At 39.6% G+C, this 18450-nt stretch overlaps 3 protein-coding genes across 3 annotated transcripts; 1 reads left to right on the top strand and 2 right to left on the bottom strand.

The window, feature by feature from the left end:
* Positions 1 to 363: 363 nt before the first annotated feature.
* LOC141831569 (uncharacterized) lies at positions 364 to 8130 on the bottom strand. Its single transcript, XM_074718953.1, is given in 12 exon segments — positions 364 to 758; positions 918 to 1037; positions 1121 to 1240; positions 1852 to 2409; positions 2495 to 2554; positions 4186 to 4251; positions 4340 to 4450; positions 4672 to 4762; positions 4874 to 4974; positions 5069 to 5176; positions 5288 to 7805; positions 7807 to 8130. Coding segments are annotated over 12 exon segments (4089 nt in total). The 5' UTR covers positions 7977 to 8130; the 3' UTR covers positions 364 to 692.
* A 4648-nt stretch (positions 8131 to 12778) lies between these two features.
* Positions 12779 to 15447, top strand: LOC141832279 (potassium channel KAT4-like). Its single transcript, XM_074719772.1, has 11 exons — positions 12779 to 12960; positions 13029 to 13406; positions 13479 to 13854; positions 13922 to 14161; positions 14239 to 14337; positions 14403 to 14435; positions 14506 to 14691; positions 14773 to 14850; positions 14917 to 14986; positions 15061 to 15177; positions 15251 to 15447. Exons 1-11 carry the CDS (start codon positions 12779 to 12781, stop codon positions 15355 to 15357), a joined length of 1866 nt encoding a protein of 621 aa, XP_074575873.1. The 3' UTR covers positions 15358 to 15447.
* A 1726-nt stretch (positions 15448 to 17173) lies between these two features.
* Positions 17174 to 18018, bottom strand: LOC141832456 (ethylene-responsive transcription factor ERF112-like). Its single transcript, XM_074719963.1, has one exon. It carries the CDS (start codon positions 17959 to 17961, stop codon positions 17380 to 17382), a length of 582 nt encoding a protein of 193 aa, XP_074576064.1. The 5' UTR covers positions 17962 to 18018; the 3' UTR covers positions 17174 to 17379.
* Positions 18019 to 18450: the final 432 nt, after the last annotated feature.

The following is an 18450-nucleotide window of genomic DNA, read 5'->3' on the forward strand; positions in this document are numbered from 1 at the left end:
TTTACCTCCTCATATATGATCATAAAATCGTGTAGAATTGCTAGAGTAGTGAATTTCACCATTTGTTAAAGTAGTAAACTGTGGATCGCAAATTAATTTTAATAATTACTTAACTATCAGCTTTATATCCTTATTGTTGGAACTTTAAAAAATACATAATAGTCCATGATTCCACCAAGCTGTTGATCAGCATGAAAAACCCCCTCGGGTTAATATTTATTAAAAACATTAATCATTCATACGAAAAACTTTAATGAAATAGAATCGATCACATGCAAGATTAATTGACTGAACTCCTAGAATCCTTCTCTTTCACTCGGGACCTCGAAAATACTATATTATTACAAATAAACCAAAATCCTGTGAATTCATGGCCAACTCTTAATAATTTGAAGACGAACAAATAGAAATTGTTTCTGCAATGATTTAGAAACCAAAGCTGGAGAAGTTGCTGCACACCGCCGGCTTGGAAGAGACCCAAGGGCAATACCAGGAAACCCAAGAACAATCTGAAGATATCCAAAAGCTGGGATTATTATTTTTTCCAAGAAATAAATAATTTTGCCAAGACTGACTCAAAATTGTGCTAGCCACTGTACGGTCCATCTCTTTTGTTCGAGAATCTGGATCGTGCACTCTGATCTGACCACCAACTCATATATATCGCCTAAGCAAGCATCATGAGATTTCCTTCAGGGTATCTTGAAAATTGTCTTTAACCTTACCACAAGCTTCCACTCGTCATTTGTCAAATCATCCTACAGCATCAAAAATTCAGTTTGTTAATAAACATATGAACCATTTGCAGAACCATTCCTCCTACCTTACAGGGATGAGATCCAGCCATAACTACAGAAGGTAAACCTTATGTGCTAAAAACACATGAACAAACAAAAATACTCTCATCGTTTTCTTACCCTATAGTCTGCTTTCAATATGTCAATCGATCTCCTTGAGATATGACTGACAAGCTCGTCATCAATTTCAAAATGCCTCCCATACATTTTCTGCTGCTCTTCAGGACTGGTGCCAACTATCTGTTTATACAGAAGAAAAATGAAGAGCCAAAATTAGGAAAAGTCCCTTAGGATAAAGCTAAAATAGTAAATGGCCTACATACCTTGATAGCAACCTTCTGTCCTTTCTTTGCCACATCTACCTGCTTGTGATTTATCTCAATTGATGCGATTCTACCTATGTCTATGAATTCTCTTGAAGGTATACAAATGGGTGTACCTACCTGAAATTGAGTGTGCCATCTTATTATACTGCATGTTGGAAAAACACTTAAAGCTAAAAGAAAGGCACTTTCACAAAAATATTGGCATTATTAAGGATCCACATTGTCAATAAACCTCCAAGCTCTTCATTTAAATCAGGTTTCAGTTTATTAGATTTGTAGCTATTAGGTTACAAATGCAATTGGAGTTCCTAGAATAAAAAGAGCTCCTATTTTTTTTGCATTTTTCTCATTTTCTATAACCAAGGAATTCCTTATCATTTTGTTGATACAGCATATGTGCATTACATAAAATATAAACTAACATTTGACTTCTGCTCATATAGCTTATTTCTTAAAAAGTGCTGATTGAATATATTAATAATATGCCGCCTCATAGGCTCCACTTTTGACTGCATTATGAAAACACATTCAATTGAACATATAGCCCGACCACATAATGGCGCCAAACACGCAATTCAATGTGGTGCATTGATACATAAGCATATGATCATAAGCTGCTTTTCAAACAGAAGATAGGAAAAGAGAAGGGTGATGGCCTTTGGAACATTTAAGAGTGAAAAGCAATCCAATGTAAACATAAATGAGAAAAGAATTTCAAATTATATTACCTTAAGGATTCCTTCAAGAATATCCACACCCAACACAATGGGATCTTTCTTGTTAAAGATGCAGTTTGGCATGATCTTTAGAACACAAGGAAAAACTGCCTCTTCAGCACTTTCCTTTTTCTTTTCTTCTCTTAGATTATCAATATAAGCCTTGAACTGATCAAACAGATGATATATAATGTCTGCAACAAAGATTCTAACACCAGTCTCCTCTGCAAGTTCTCGAGCATCAGCCATGACTTTAACATCAAAAGCTAAAATGGTTGCATATTCTTTCTTCCTTTCAAGCATAACACTAGCCTTCATGACATCCTTCTTGTGTACTGGGCCTATGCTAAAATCACAGAAAGGAATATTCACAGCTGGGCTTCTCAAGAATTCAGTAAGTGCCTCCAATGACCCCAGGGTTGACGCTTGTACATAAACACCTTCCCCACTCTTGTCAATTCGGCCCATTACTTTTTCCACATCTTGCATTACAATTTTCTTCAATTCTTCCAAATCATCTTCAGGTTTTACCACATACAAGGATGTGCCCGCAATGGCATGCTCAAGGTTCTGAGAAAGTCAATTACTTAGACAAAGTAGCTTCAGTAAAGAAAGCAGTTAGAGGGACACAGATTGTAGTGTAATCCAAGTATACCTGTGCAGAAATCTTTACACCTTGGGCTGCTTTGAGCAATTTGTGATGCAAGTACGAGCCCTAACAAAACATAAAATGCTGATGCATTAAACAACAAGTGTAAGGTGAAAGACTGCGTCAGTTTGCAACACTAGAATTCACAGATTTAACTCAATGATTCAAATAACATTTTGAAGTTAACAAAACCAATAACCTTCATCTCCTCCATATAGCAACTCATTGCCAACATTTCTTATGAATAACAATTGTTTAGCAAGGAAAATATAACACCAAAGTATCATCATGGAACTGTCAGTTTGCTTAACCTCCAACTCTTCCATATAGCAACTCATTGCCAACATTTCTTATGAAAAAACATTGTTTAGCAATGAAAATATAACACCAAAGTGTCATCACGGAAATGTCAGTTAGTTTGCTTAAAATGAACTACTTACTGGGGCCATCTGGATCCCCATTCTGCTGGATAAGACTTTTCATGGAAATGGTCAAACAAAGTTAATAGGATCATGAGAACCGTATTCCTATTTTCTTATTAGAAAACAGAAATAACACTACCTTCTCCAACCAAAGTTATTCGAATCCAATCTGGTATACCTAGATCAGGATCAGAAACACATTTGACTAACTTAAGCATCAGGTTGAAGTGATAATTTGCCAGCTCCAAATATTTTGAGTGCCTTTATTTGAAGCAGAATGATAGGAAACTCATGACTTAATATATTTTATTTAAACTATTGTTTAGCTCAATCTTGATACTATTGATGAGTTGGAGCAGGATACACCTATATCCAGTTCTAAATCTAGGCAGTCTCAGAATCCAGTTTTGATCATGTAAGACATCTTTTCAACAATAAGCCCCTTCAAATATGATCCACAATTAAAATGGCAAAAGATTCTCAAATTGGTTTTAAACTAACAGCTTAATATTTAGGGGAAATCCTTAGTCAAAAAATATGGATGCCCAGGTAAAAGACAATGGCTGACAAAAGAGTAACCTACTGACATAGTACAAGTCAACTGAGGAGAAAAAAGGAGAACTTGGTGTACGAAGCTCCAGTTGTAGTTTACTATCCATCACTTATATCCATAAAGCATGGATAAAACACAAATTTTATATTTCTTCCATGGATTTAGACTAAAATTTCTGTTGGAATACCACTGAGAAGAAAATGTACACCCACAAGGTAGTTTGTCATCATGTTGTTAGCAGACAGCATAACAGAATAAATAGATGTATTTACTTTATTTGCCACAGTGAGCATCTGCGGTGTGTTTGTTCTACTTATAGTTATCCAATCCAAATTTATGTATTATAGAAATGGAACAGTTCAAATTGTGTAATTGTACCTTGTATATATTTTCTTTATACTTTACCTTAGTTGCCGTGGAAGAATCATATTCAGTGCCTTGGCATTAGCATCAAATCTACCATATAACATGCAGCTGTGTAACTTTGGACCGTGGCATAATGTGATTAACTTTTTCAGATGTTGACTGTTAGAGACAACACATACAAATGAATCTACAATTTCTTGTTTATGCTATGATATTAGATATTATAGACATGGCCAAGTTATGCTTGTGTGCTTGGGGCATGAGAGACGAACTGTTGAATTTTAGTTATCAAACCATATCCTTAGCTCACATACAATAAACCAACAACAATATCACAATCACTGTCATAAAATCACCTTCACTCGGAGCTCCTTCATGGGATGGGGAGTCAGCAAAGCTCTAATACTGGTCACAATGGGGCCCTGAGTATAAACTTAGCAGCAATCAGAAATTGTGGGAAACAAAAAATGCATAGGAAGAGAACCAAATAGATGGTAAAAACATGAATACCTGCATTCCACAAACAACTATCTGGTCACCCTCGTGAAGAACACCATTCACTAGTACAACATCTATGGTTGTCCCTAAGCCTTCAATCACTTTAACCTCCAACACCGTACACTGAAGTATATATCAAGCGCAAGGTCAAATCAATCTAACTTTTCTTTCTTTGACAAAAAAGTAGAAAGAATCTATACATTCAGAAATTCATGGCTTTGTATATTCTAAAGGCATGAATAGATTAACTGAAAAAAAAATAGTATGCATCTAATATCAAGGAAGAAATAACATTGGATAGTGTGCAAAAAGAATACAATACAGAATAAGTACTCTCAACAAACCTGCACTTCATCAACATAAGTAAGTTTATCTTCCATTGTTTTCTGTGCCCATTGCACCAACAATAAGAGAAGATCTGGTATACCTTCACCACTGATACAATATACACAAAAATCAAGCATTATTTAAGCATCATTAAGTTCTTTCATAAAAATTCCAAACAAAGGCATTTGCAAGAACTTTCTCATGCAATGTAGATGTTACCTGACTGCACTAGTGGGAACTATGTTAAATGTTTCACCCATTTCTCTATTCTTGTAGTACAGGGCAGTGTTCAAGCCCTGCTCCTTGAATTGGGTTATAATCTGGCAAAAGGAGGAAATCGAATATTGAGATTCAATAAATTTTATCAGGAAGATAATACAGTGAAGAATTCATCAAAGTTTCCACAGTATTGACCTGAGTAAGCCTCATATTGAATTCATTCTTCACATCATTAGACTGTTGTTTGAGTGTCTTGACAATGGGTGCATTTGGGCAAGATTTCCAACCATAAAGTCGATCTACCTTGAAGATTGGAAATATATATATATACATACATGTGAGAAATTTACAAGTAAACTTAGTACAGAAAAAATATGTATAATTATCATTGCTTGTAAAACCGTAACTATTCACCTTATTTAGTGCAACAATAAACTCTGTATTCCTGCTTTTTAAAAGGTTAAGTGATTCAATAGTTTGTTGCTCAAGTCCATGCATAATATCCACGACCACTATAGCAATATCACACAGGCTTGAACCTCTAGACCGTAGATTGGCGAAGGACTCGTGCCCAGGGGTATCAATGACAAGCAAACCTGGAACCTTCAGTGTTGCATCAGCCTTTAGCTCTTTTGTTCTTTCCCTTATATTTTCTGTTGGAAAATATGTAGCCCCAATCTGCTGGGTGATACCACCCGCTTCTCCCTCTTGTACATTGGTGCGTCGGATGCAATCTAAGAGCTTGGTCTTCCCAGTATCTACATGGCCAAGAATGCAACAGATTGGTGAGCGGAGATCAGGGCCACTTTTTTTGGACTTGCCCTCCACATCAGTCGACTCTTGCTTATTAAAAGCTTCTTTTGCCTTTTTAACATTCTTAACAGATTCACTTTCTCTTTCAACCCCTTGGTTAGCCTCAATAGTCTCTGTCGATTTCTGGGGCGGCACAACATTTTTTACAGTAAGCTTTGCAGGTGCCTCAGGATTTGCTTGGAGTTCCAAAGAAGAGTTTCCTTCCCGTTTGGTATTTCCTTTAACCACAGGTTTTCTTGTGGCTTCCTTATCCTCTTCAGAAAAAGGGCTTGTAGCAGGCAATGTAACATCAAGATCATCCCAACTCTTTGCATCCCATTCTTCATCATCTTCATCCTCATCTAAAGCATTAACATCTTCTGTTACCTGATCTCCTTCAACTTTATCCTCAGTTTCCCCAGCTTGAGATTGTGATTCCTCTTCAATTATAGCATCTTCCACAACTTGCGGCGTGCCAGGTTCATCAACTTCATTCTCGTTCTCCACCGCTTTGTCTGTTTCAGCAGCCTTAGGTTGAACCTGCTTAGGCTTCTTTGTATCATACCTAGGTCTTTTTTTTATCTCTGTAACTGCATCACCTCCCAGAATTTCACTCTGAGAAAGGAATTGTTTCCTCATTGCCTCTAACCTTCTCTGCTCATCTTTCTGCTTAGCCGTCAAAAGTTTGCCCTCCTGTTTCTTCTTCAGCAATTTCTCCTTTTCCCTTTCCTTCTTTCTCCTTTTTGCCTCCTCCGCTTGTCTCTCCAATTCCTCTAGCCGCTTTCTTTCTTCCTCCTCCTTTCTCAGCTTCTCCTCCTCTTCCCTCTTCTTCCTCTCTTCCGCTTCCTTCCTCCTCACCAGCGCTTCCTGCATCTCCCTCACATGCTTGGGCAACTTCTTGTCTGGAACCTTTCCCTTTGCTTCATCCTTCTTCTCATCCTTAACGGCAGGAACAGATGGAGTTGCAGCAGCTGCAGCCTTCTTCTCTTTCTTCTTCTTCTTCTTCTTAGCAGCTGCTGACTCACCCTCAATCTCACCATCTTTATCCTCTACCTCTGGCTGTTCTACAGGAGCTGGAACTGATTCCTCCACCACCTGAGAAGACGGTGCTGGAGCTTCCACACTCGGTGGCGGAGGTGGTTGACCCTCCCCAAGTTCAGCAAGAATCTTATCCAAGTCTTCCTCCTCCTGGGCAGTTCTTCCACTCTTCTTTTTCTTTTTCTTCTGCTGCTTCTTCGAGGCAAATTCCTCAGCTCCATTCCCTGGCTTTTGGGAGTCAAGTTCTGGATCATTGATCTCCTCTCCATCATCCACAACTAACGCAGGAGGCAATGTTTGGGTTGGAGCAGCAGCAGGGGCTTCCCCTAGCTCAAGCAGGAGTTTTTCTAAATCCTCCTCCTCTTGGGCACTCCGTCCACCCTTTTTCTTTTTCTTCTTCTGTTGCTTCTTTGAATCAACAATCTCACTGACTACCTGTTCACTTAATTCCTCATCAGCTGCTGTGCTTTCGTCCACCTCATGTGATACAGAATTGCCTGCTGCGGGGGCTTCCCCTAGCTCAAGCAGGAGTTTTTCTAAATCCTCCTCCTCTTGCGCATTCCGTCCACCCTTTTTCTTTTTCTTCTTCTGTTGCTTCTTTGAATCAGCGACCTCACTGATTATTGCCTGTTCGCTTAGTTCTGCGCCAGGAACATTGCCTTCGTCCACCTTTTGCGATTCAGAAGGGCCTGGTGCGGGAGCTTCACCCAGCTCGGCAAGGAGTTTATCCAAGTCCTCCTCCTCCTCCCGAGCAGTCCGTCCTCCCTTCTTTTTCTTCTTCTGTTGCTTCCTTGAATCTGCATCCTCCAAAACTACCTGGCGACTTGATTCCACGTCAAAATCCCCGCTTTCATCCACCTCAACATCCGCATAGCGACCAGCCTCAGGTTTGACCTCCGATCTCGATTTCTCTTCCGGCTCCTGATCGTCCGCCTCGTCCCCAAATGCAGTAAGGGCGGCGAACCCACCCTCGACAGTGTTGCTCTTCTTAGACTTAGAGGATTTCTTCTTACCGGAGAAGACTAGGGGGGCGGCATCACCTTCGTCCTCTCGAGAAGGATCGGCGCCCGACGCCCCGGAAAGCACATCCGGGGTCTCATCATGCGACGGAGTCGTTACGCTGGTTCTTTCCGCCCTTCTTACTCTTCTTCGAGCCTGCGGCAGGGACTCTTTCCGCCTCTGCTTCATGATTCGCCGGCGACGGCTGCTGCCGCTGCTCCTCCGGCAACGAGTACTCGTCGTCGTTGATGGTAACGTTCTTCTTCCGACCCATCGCTCCTCAATGGAATCAAATTGCTCAGGCAAAAAATCACAAGCGATTCGTTCCGATTCATACGACGAACGATGAGTGAGAAGGAGAGATCGGCTCCAGGAACCCTAACGCCAAAATCGCATTCAGTTTATAAACAGGGGAAGTTTCTATTCATCCCCCGCTGTCGATTTTCTTTTTCAAAACGCCCTCTCTAGAATTAGATTTAGGGCGTGTTTGCTTTATGATTTTTTTTTTTTTTTCTTTTTTCTTTAAAAATAATAAATAAAAACGTATCTAATCAACTTATTGACATACAATTTCAAGTACAATATACTTCAATCCATATTAATCCTAATAATAATTAGTAAATAATAATGTTATGTTTTTCTAATATTAGGATAATTAGTAGGCATTAACATGGCTACTAATTTGATAATATATTATTTAGTAGGTGAGCAATGGTCTATATTTAAAATTTGTGTTATTTTAATTAAATTATAATATATTTCAATCATTACATGAATTACATACAATTTGTTAAAGATGATGACCAAAATATTTGTAATCAGTCATTTCGTTTGGGAGGTTACGGACGTGTGCACAGATCATGTTCGTATACGAGTCAACTTGAGTTGGTGTAATCCAAGCCTTAGATTTGCACTTCTTACAAATCCACGTGTAAGAGAAAATCTCTCTTCATGCATATGTTTACAATATCAACATATGTGATACACTGTAAACTAAGAATAAAAGTATGAGACTCTTATATATGGAACTAAAACTCATACACAATGGAATTTGGAGTCTATGATAGCTTGTGATCACCCCGTGATCATATCGATTATCGATGTCTATTAGCTTGACACTACTCGAGCTGTCTCACTTCATCCTGAAATACGAGAGGTTAGATGTCTCGTTAGACAGTTGTCTTCAAATCGAAGGCTTGGTGATGAATCTATCTGAGCTGCAATATAGATACATGAATTTAAAGATGAGATCACTTAGGGTTGTGTTTCAGCGAGCTCAAACTGCAACAACATCAGCAAAATTCCATCCATAAATATAATTATAGATACATGAAGAATAAATTGAGAAAATTAAACTTTACATGTTCAACCTTCTTCTACTTAAGAACTCTCATCTGAAACTGGGAAATTATATATTCTTCATCTCTTTGTGAATAAAAACTCAAATAAGTTGAGAATAGTATGAACATTTTTCCCTGAAATTGAGTTCAGGGATTGCAGTACTCTATGAAATTGAAAAGGACAAAAGGTCAACAGAATGGAGGGCCAAGTAAACGCTTTGCTCTTGATTATTAAAATAGTCAAACTTCTCATTATGAACAGCCATCAAAATAGTATGATCGTTGACTACATTAAATATTTGATTCTTTTTCATAGTGACCAACCTCATTATGTATAATTAACTGAGAGCAAGGTTGAAAATTAAAGCGATCCATCGTTAAAAGATATACAGATTAATTAATAATGAGATCATGATGATCAGGAAGGAAGAGGAATTAGGTGGTGAGTCCATATTGCAGTCATAATTTCCCACATTAAATATTTGATTCTGAATCTTTGCATGTGGTATTGAAGGTGCATCAATAAGTTTTTCAGATGATTGTGAGTTCCAATTAGAATTCACGGGGAAGGAAGATATAAAGTATATTTCTATACAGAAAATTAAACAAAGTTTCCAATGCATGAGAAGATCGATCAGATGCAATCACTTAATTATATCAGAAGAGTCTTCAGATAGGATGACTGCATGCCTCTCTTCATTCAACACAGCACTTTGAGCAGTTGCTCAATAGTTTGTGAAGCTGATCATTGAATGCTTTTCTAACTAAATATATACGACGATCGAGTTGCATGCAAAATTTGAACAAAAATAAAATAAAAATAAAAATAAAAGTCTGGCCAACCGACAAATCATGAAGTCTCCAAACAGTGACAAAACCACATGTTGGAACATGCATTACGATTCAATATTAATGAAGTAGCTAGCTAGGCTTGTAGTTGTAGAGATAGTGCACAAAGTCAGTGCTCACACTTGCAAAGTTAATTCTTGAACGATTTTGCTTCCTAAAAGTCATGCATGCACGTAGAATATTTTTGATATAACAGTCCATCGATCCACTCTTGTTGAAATTTACGATTAGAATTCATTTCATCATGCACCTTTTATCTATATATGTATCTAAATTACTTCTCTGTGAGATGAGGTCGTTGAGATGATAGATCTATATTTTTTATATGTTAATAGATCATGCAGATTCATTGGATTCAGTTGTTATCGATAATTATAATATTTATAGCTCACCTACACACTAATTATTAAGTCCACACCATGGCTAGGGAAAACAACTTTTTTCTATCTCTATTGGCTTCCTTATATAATGTTTGTATATGTAAATTCATGCTGAAGTATATGTAAATTCAAAGTCTGAATATGATCTATATGCATCAAATGTCGAATTAGTGAGATAAAATTAAATTTATCCAAACGAATCAATCAATGTTTTATCATTTGAATTATTATTTTATTTGCTATTAAGTGTAACAGATGCATTAATGTGTGATTAATAGAGAATCTATAATCGTTATTGTGAAACAATCAACCATTGATGGTCGACGTTTTAAATCAGACAATTAATAGCAGTAAATGACTTTTATTTTGATGTTTAAATGTTACAAGGATCTGACCTAGCTATATGTAATGAGAGGATGTGACTAAGAGCAAAAGATAGACGCAATAGCAAAGAGATCCTTACACTTTCGTTCCCTTCATCTTTTCTCTGTTGTGCGCTTCTGCTCAATGGATTTATCTGTGACAGTGTTTGGGTATTACTTAGTTCACCACAAACAATTAATGTTTGATTGTCAATGTGTGATTGTTTCTATTGTATCTTGAAAAATAGATGTCCAAACATAGCCTCTAAGCACAGTCGGAGAGGATGAATTTGTTTGATAAAGATTGCATCAAACGAAGACCTAGACATCTCTCTCTTGCTCAATAGCTCGACCAACTCAACAACTCAACCGATTTAGCAGTTCGACAACTCAACATACTCTACAACTTGACTAACTCAGTGGCTCAAGTCATCCTTTCCTATTTAGTAGCTTGAGAGCTCAAGTTATATTATCTCAATAGATAAATCTGATTTGTATTGTAATTTCAATTCAGATTATTTTCTTATGAAAAAAATATCTTCAATAAAATTGTAGAATATTATAATAAAAAGAAAAGCATATAAAATTCCTTAGATTTTGTCGAGCTATAAATAAGAGAAGCCAAAATAGAGTAAATACACCATATAATTAATTATGCTGGGGACCAAAATTAATTAATCCAAGAACACTAAATGCACTGAAATAAAGTAGTATACATACGTTACGTTCTTCAAAGTGGTTGTAAATTTTAAAATATTATTCTTTATTTAATCTTAAAATACTAATATATATAATATTATAAAAGTTTCTAAATTATATTATTTTTTGATGACTTAACGACTTCAAATTTCCAACTTGTATAATTTACTATATGTTATGTTATCTACATATCTATCATTGCAGTCTTTAATTAATCAACTAATCGTGTTCCCCACTAAAAAAATCTTTAATTAATCTCTAATTTTCACGGCCTTTATCTTGTTCTTGAATTTTATATTAAATAATTTTTTTAAATTTTGTAGAATAAATTGATCTCCCACCCTCCTTTATTCATCAAGGCATTGGAACTCTCATAAATGTTTTAAATAGAATCATTAATTTGAGTTAGATTTGTTGAATTAATAGTATTAAATTATTTAAGTGGATTGAGTTCATATTTTATCAATTTATTTTAGATAAATACAAGTGCATTGAGATTTTTTTCTTTTAAAATTTAAAATGAAAGTGAAAATTTTAATGAATTTGTAGACTTAACCGATCTAATCTGCAATCAAGGTTAGTCCGTTGAACCCGCAATCCATTTTGAATTAGATTGAGTTGAAGATTTTCTAGTTCGCTAAAATAACATACCGGCGAATGATAATTTAATTTACAAGTATTTTGTTGAGAAAAAATAATTTAATTTGTGCTAATTTTACCGGAACCAACATAACAAGTAGGAGAAAGCATAGCTGAGTTGGTTACGATGTAACAGATTTGTAGAAGAGGATAAGAGTTCGAATTCTGGTAAAGTTAGGCAATACCCTCCTGCGTCGTAATCAACTGTAGTTTTTCGATTTACCTTCTCACGGATGGTCGTGGGACCGCTAAGATAGTGGATTCCATTTTTTTTTACTGAAGAGGAGATATATATATTAAAAAAAGAAAATATTTATTTCAAAAAAAAATGATGGTAGCCACATCTCTGGGGAAGAAGGGTAAATATATATATTCCCATTTGGAGGATAATTCCTGCAAGAAAAAGAAAATATTTATTTCAAGAGTCCCGGGGACAAAATATTTATTTCAAGAGTAAGACAAAAAGTTAGCTTATGCGGGGCATAGAAGTTGACTTTTTCTTCAATAAATCACATAAAACACCGCAACTTGCGCACGCATGCATACAATCTCTATGTACATCATTTTCTCCATCAGATTTCTTTAATTGGATCGAACAGCCGACAATTTTGTCTGAGAAAAATGATCCAATTCCAAGAACAAAAATATATTCAAAATGCAAGGCCAGGCGGGGCACCCATGCACATGTCTTGACTCTTCTTGCAATAATTCACTATAAAAATCTTTAATTCTTTTTTTTTCTTGCTTTTAATCAACTATATATGGAGAGCGATTGCACCGAGAAGATCGCCAAGATCATTGATTGCGATGAGCCGCAGAGTCGAAGCAGTGACGGAGTCGCCATGGCTGGCGAGGCGAGCTTCGAGCGGGCAGATCAAGAGCCTCGCCGGACTCTCCAGCAGCCTCCTGCCGGCGTTCGGAGCTGGCCTCGACGGCAACTACCCCGGCCTCAAGAAATACGTCATTGCACCTTATGATCCTCGATACAGGTCCGTAATTTCTATCGATCGATCGAAGTGCTTGGGATGATTGCTTGATCTCGCTAGCTGTTTGGCAGGTGGTGGCAGATGTTCTTGATGGTGCTGGTTTTCTACTCCGCGTGGGCGTCGCCGTTCGAGCTGGCGTTCCAGCAGGTGGGCTCGGGGTCGCTCCTCGTCTTCGACCTCGTCGTCGACGTCTTCTTCGGGATCGACATCGCGGTCTCCTTCTCCGTCGCCTACTTCGACAGTTCCACCTGCCTGCTGGTGGACGACCGGCGGAAGATCGCGAGGAGGTACCTCATGTCGCCGGGGCTGGTCATGGACCTGGCCTCCACCGTGCCGTTCCAGATCATATACCGGATCCTCACCGGGAAAAAGAACGGTGGATCCGTCTTCGGCTTCGTCAGCCTGCTGCGCCTCTGGCGGCTCCGGCGAGCCAGCAAGCTGTTTGCCAGGTTTACCTTCATACAAAAAGATATTATCCAAGAATTTCCAGAACTTGCAACAATTTTGATGAAATTATGCAGATTGGAGAAAGATATCAGGTTCAGCTACTTCTGGACGAGATATGTGAAGCTCATCTGTGTGACTCTGTTCGCGGTGCACTCGGCGGCCTGCGTCTACTTCTGGATGGCAACTCACCACCACGACAAGGAGTTCACGTGGATCGGCAAATTGACTCCGGACTTCGAGGAACGGAGCATTTGGATGGGCTACATCTACGCCGTCTACTGGTCCATCACCACCCTCACCACCGTCGGCTACGGCGACCTCCACGCCTGGAACACCGGCGAGAAGATCTTCACCATCTTCCTCATGCTCTTCAACATCGGCCTCACCGCCTACCTCATCGGGAACATGACCAACCTCATCGTCCACTCCGCCACCCGCACCTTCATCATGGTAATCATCAACGAGCTTCGATCGATTATAACTCGCAGATGGACTGAACTGACCGGTCTTTGTTCAGAGAGACACCATACATCAAATTTCACGATTCGCGAGCAAGCACCGGCTGCCGGACGGCATACGAGAGCAGATGATGGCGCACCTGCAGCTCAAGTTCAAGACCATGGAACTGCAGCAGGAAGAGGTGATCGCGGACCTGCCCAAAGCCATCAGATCCACCATCGCGCAGCACCTCTTCCAGCGCACAGTCGAAGCAACGTACCTCTTCAAAGGAGTCTCCAAAGAGTTCATAGTTCAGCTGGTGATCATCCAACTACTATTTCAGATCTTAATAAGTCGAACGAGCTCAGTGTGATATTTATAATCATGTTCTTGCAGGTTTCTGAGATGAAAGCAGAGTACTTTCCTCCAAAAATGGACATCATCCTAGAAAATGAGATTCCGACAGACTTATACATCATCGTCTCTGGTGCAGTGGTATGTCTGAAACACCCTCACTGTTGTTCTAAACTCCTTCCTCTAACTTTCCTCTGGTATTGCAGGATGTCTTGACATCAAAGAACGGAACTGAAAAGGTAAGAACAGAATAAGAATAATTTATACATAGGGCATTGAGTTGTGGTGCTGACATGAGGTGAATTCTAGTTTCTGACGGCGCTAGGTCCTGCTGATGTTCTTGGAGAGATTGGGGTGATCTTCAACGTTCCGCAGCCGTTTACGGTTCGAAGCAAGAGGCTCTGCCAAGTCGTTCGGATAAGCCATCGGCACTTGATGCAGATCGCACAGCCATACACTGCTGATGGGAAAATGGTGTTCTCCAATTTTATTCAGGTTCAGAAGCTGCAAAACCCTGTAATTCTTCAAGGACACGCTTCACTTTTCCCTCCCCTCTGAGCTTGGTTTGGGTTTCAGTTCCTCAAGGAACTCGACAAAGACTTCGTTGAAGAAGTGCCATTCGTGCCGGACGTGTTGAGCCAAGTGAACGCAGAGGTAAGATCTGTTTGTTTTACAGTGACTGAAGCTTTATGATGATCATTTTCATGAAACTTTGGGCAGAATGAAGAAGAACACCTGGAAGAAATCGAAGAAGTTGAACAGACAATCTCCAATGACATGGATGCTCAAGGTATTTTGCTTCCATTTGGTCAAATTATACACAAATAGGTTCTCACAGACTTGTCTCTGAACTCGTAGTTGTAGCCAAGAGAGTGACAATTCATGGGCATCATCCTGATACGAGCAAGAGAGAAGAGACAGTTTGTGCAGGGAAACTCATTTTTCTTCCTGATTCAATCAGAAAGCTTCTGGAAGTGGCAGGTATGTGTATATATATATGAGAAAACTGAGATTCAAGAAGGTAAATGAGTAACTGCAAAATTTGTGTGTGCAGAGAGATCATTTGGGATGCAGGCGAGCAAAGTTTTGTCAGCTGATGGTGCTGAAATCGATGAGATATGCACCATCAGGGACGATGATCACTTGTTCATATGCCGATGAGGAGACGAGAACAAACACAAGCAGCAGCATCGAAGTGATCTGCAATACTGAATGTTGTTTTGTGCTGTGATTTGTGTCTGTGAAATGACAAAAATGAATGCATAACAATCTTGCCATCCATGGACTGTAAAATATATAGTTCCTGTTTCAGAATCAAACTGTAATCCGCCTTGTGGCAGTTACTAACCACCTGTCATAACCGACCTCTTGGTCACGATTGTACGATCACTCGCATATAGGATTTTGCGAAGACCGTGACTGACGGTCACGATTTTGTAGCCGTTGGTCGCAATTTTGTGGCAGCCTTGCTAGCTAAGCTGAGCTGCCAAATTGGCGACAAAATTGAGCTAATAAGGAGTTATGAGGGTTTTTTAAAAATTATTTTATATATTTTTATTTTTTTTATAAAGAAAAGAGTATTTTGCAAAAAATATAAAATTTAAATGCGTTTTTAAAATATTTTTGAAAATTGAGTGTGTGAAATGATAAATTACCCTTCTAAATTACACAAGAAGTGATTAAGAATGTTGAAGAGAGTAAAGGGAAGCAAGAGTGTATTTGGAGTTATTGTGGATAATCTTAATTATTTATCTAAGATTATCAATGAAAATTTTTTTGATTTAAGTATTGAATCATCCATGAGTTATCTTGGATTCTCGCCGCATCACGAAACATCAGCAATTCAGGAAATCGAACTCGAAATGCGATTAATTAAAATTTTGGAGGTTTTTCTTGATTCCAAGTTATCGTCGAAATGCTCGACAAGAGATGTTCTGTGAGCGAGCGTTTTAACAGGAGAGTGACGGGCGATAAATGACATTCTAGGAGCAAGCATTCGACGAAGGTGGATGGCATTCCATGGACAAGCGACGTGCACAAAAGCTCTCCGTTGCCTTCGTGATATTTTTTTAAGTTAGGTTTTTTAATTAAAAAAAAATGGGTGGCATGGTTGAGGGTGGTCGGTGGACGGAAATTTCCCACCGACCACCAGGGTAAATCGGGAAGCGTACGACACCAAGAGCAACATCCTTTGATTGCGCCATTTGGAGAAAAATTCCGCAAATATTTTTTTCACAAATGTTAGGTTTTTTTAATTAAACCTTATGGTGATTGAATCAATAACTCATTATAATTGAGACAATCTAAATAGATCTAATTTAAAATTTAATAAAATTATCCTAAATAAATTCTAAAATAATAAAAAAATTTAAAATATTATTTAGAGTGTTTCATGAACAATAAAATTCTAATATATATATATATATAATCATTAAAAATAAGAGTGTTTCATGAGAAATAAATTAAAAGGGATAATTTTTTAAAAAAATTGTTCTTAAATTTTAATATTAAACAAATGACTCATCATCCTAAATAAAAGTTTTCGATAAAAGCTGCTTCACCGTATAGTTTTAATAAATAAATGTTTTATTAAAAATATATAAAAATAATCATATAATAAGAGTTTGGTTACCTAAGACATAAACTAATCTTATCTCTAACCCTGATTAACAAGGGCATTAAGTTACTCACTATCAGTTACTTACGGACCAGAGATCTCTAACCTGAAACGGAAACCCTTTGTAACCGTCTCAGTTACTGCGACGCCCCCCGTTTGCATCGCCGCCTTCTCTTCCACCGTCCGCCGGCTCCCCGTCGCCGTCGGACACAATGCAAATCAATGGTTAACTTCTTGTAATTGTATCGGAAATCATGATCTAGAGCCTTTTTTAAGGATCTGGAACACACATATCAATGATTTCAGGGTAAATAAAGCATAAAAGTGGGGCTTTTTTCTTCTTTCCGACGAACTTTTTTTTTTCTGTTGTATTTTTCTTCAAAGAAGAATGTCGGTCACTAGGTATCCGACGGCTTATGCTAAATTTGTTAATATTTCGTAATTATGCCTGCTAATTAGCTATTAATTAACGCTTATATTAACTTTACACGGTCGCCGTCGATCTCACGGTCACAGATGCGGAAACGATACCATTGTCTTTGGGCGAGCGATCTGAGCCGTCCGTTCTAAATCAAATGGCAGGGAGGTGGGAAGTTGAGATCGAAGGCGAAGGGTTTCTTTTTCTTATTCTTCTTCGCCGCCGCCGCCTGCTCTTCCTCCGCCGCCGTCATCTTCCGCCTCTCTTGCTCGCCCCTCACGACCATCTTCACCGCCTCAAATCTGTACCCGGAGAACTCCGGCCCGCGCGGCGCCTCGGTCTCCCACGGCGGTCGGAGGACCAGATCCGGCCCGATCGGCGGCGGCGCCGCCCTCGGCCGCCACGGCGGCGCGAAGCCCCAGCTCACCTGGCCGAGACCCGGCGCCACGCGCTGGTCGGCGGCGGAGAACCCGAAGTTGGTCTTGGCCTTCGGCCCCCGGAGGCTGCGCGCGGCCTCGTCGTACGCCCGGGCAGCCTCCTCCGCCGTGTCGAACGTCCCCAGCCACTTCCGCGTCTTCTTCCACGGGTCGCGGATCTCCGCCGCGAACCTGCCCCACGGCCGCTTCCGCACCCCGCGGAACCGTGCCTGCTTCCCATCCGCATCCTTCGCCGCCGCCGCCACCGGCGGAGAGAACCCCTCCTTGCTCAGCCACAGCGTCTCCACCGCCATCTCGAGGCGATGGCTGTAGGTCTCCGCGAGGGCGGTATTTATACCGCGAAGGATTGATCTCGCTTCCCCCGACAGGTTTTGCCTGCCTTCTTCTTTTTTTTTTCACCTCCATTTTTTATTTAATAATAATAATTAGCATTATTAATATTCCCGAGGCGGTGGGGCGCAGTTTTAATTGGACGGCGGTGATTCCGGTGCGCCAACAGCCCATCCGACGGCTGATACGGTTCACGTGCAACTCCACCTTCCCCGCTCCCCACGCGAGAATTCCCGGCCCCTTTTCCCGCAACTCGCATTCTCACCATCGGACACATCAGCAGGGTGTCCCGCCACTCTTCCACTCACAGCGCAGGTACGAATCGGACCAGAAACGGCTTTCCATTTCTCTTCAGTAATTAATACAAAGCAGTGTGCATTAATATCAGAGCGTTTGAAAATGGAAGATGGCACCGATGCAATCGCATGATGGTAATCGATAAACGAGGAATC

This window comes from Curcuma longa, chromosome 7, assembly GCF_044706935.1.
Source record: "Curcuma longa cultivar G26 ecotype Majalengka, Jawa Barat chromosome 7, ITB_CL_G26_1.1, whole genome shotgun sequence".
Classification (NCBI taxonomy): domain Eukaryota; kingdom Viridiplantae; phylum Streptophyta; class Magnoliopsida; order Zingiberales; family Zingiberaceae; genus Curcuma; species Curcuma longa.

Coding starts and splice junctions, on each gene's coding strand:
- LOC141832279 (XM_074719772.1), top strand. CDS start 12,779: ATGAGCCGCAGAGTCGAAGCAGTGACGGAGTCGCCATGGCTGGCGAGG. Junction 14,692..14,772: donor TGTTCTCCAATTTTATTCAG/GTTCAGAAGCTG, acceptor TTTGGGTTTCAG/TTCCTCAAGGAACTCGACAA. Junction 14,987..15,060: donor CAATGACATGGATGCTCAAG/GTATTTTGCTTC, acceptor TCGTAGTTGTAG/CCAAGAGAGTGACAATTCAT.
- LOC141832456 (XM_074719963.1), bottom strand. CDS start 17,961: ATGGCGGTGGAGACGCTGTGGCTGAGCAAGGAGGGGTTCTCTCCGCCG.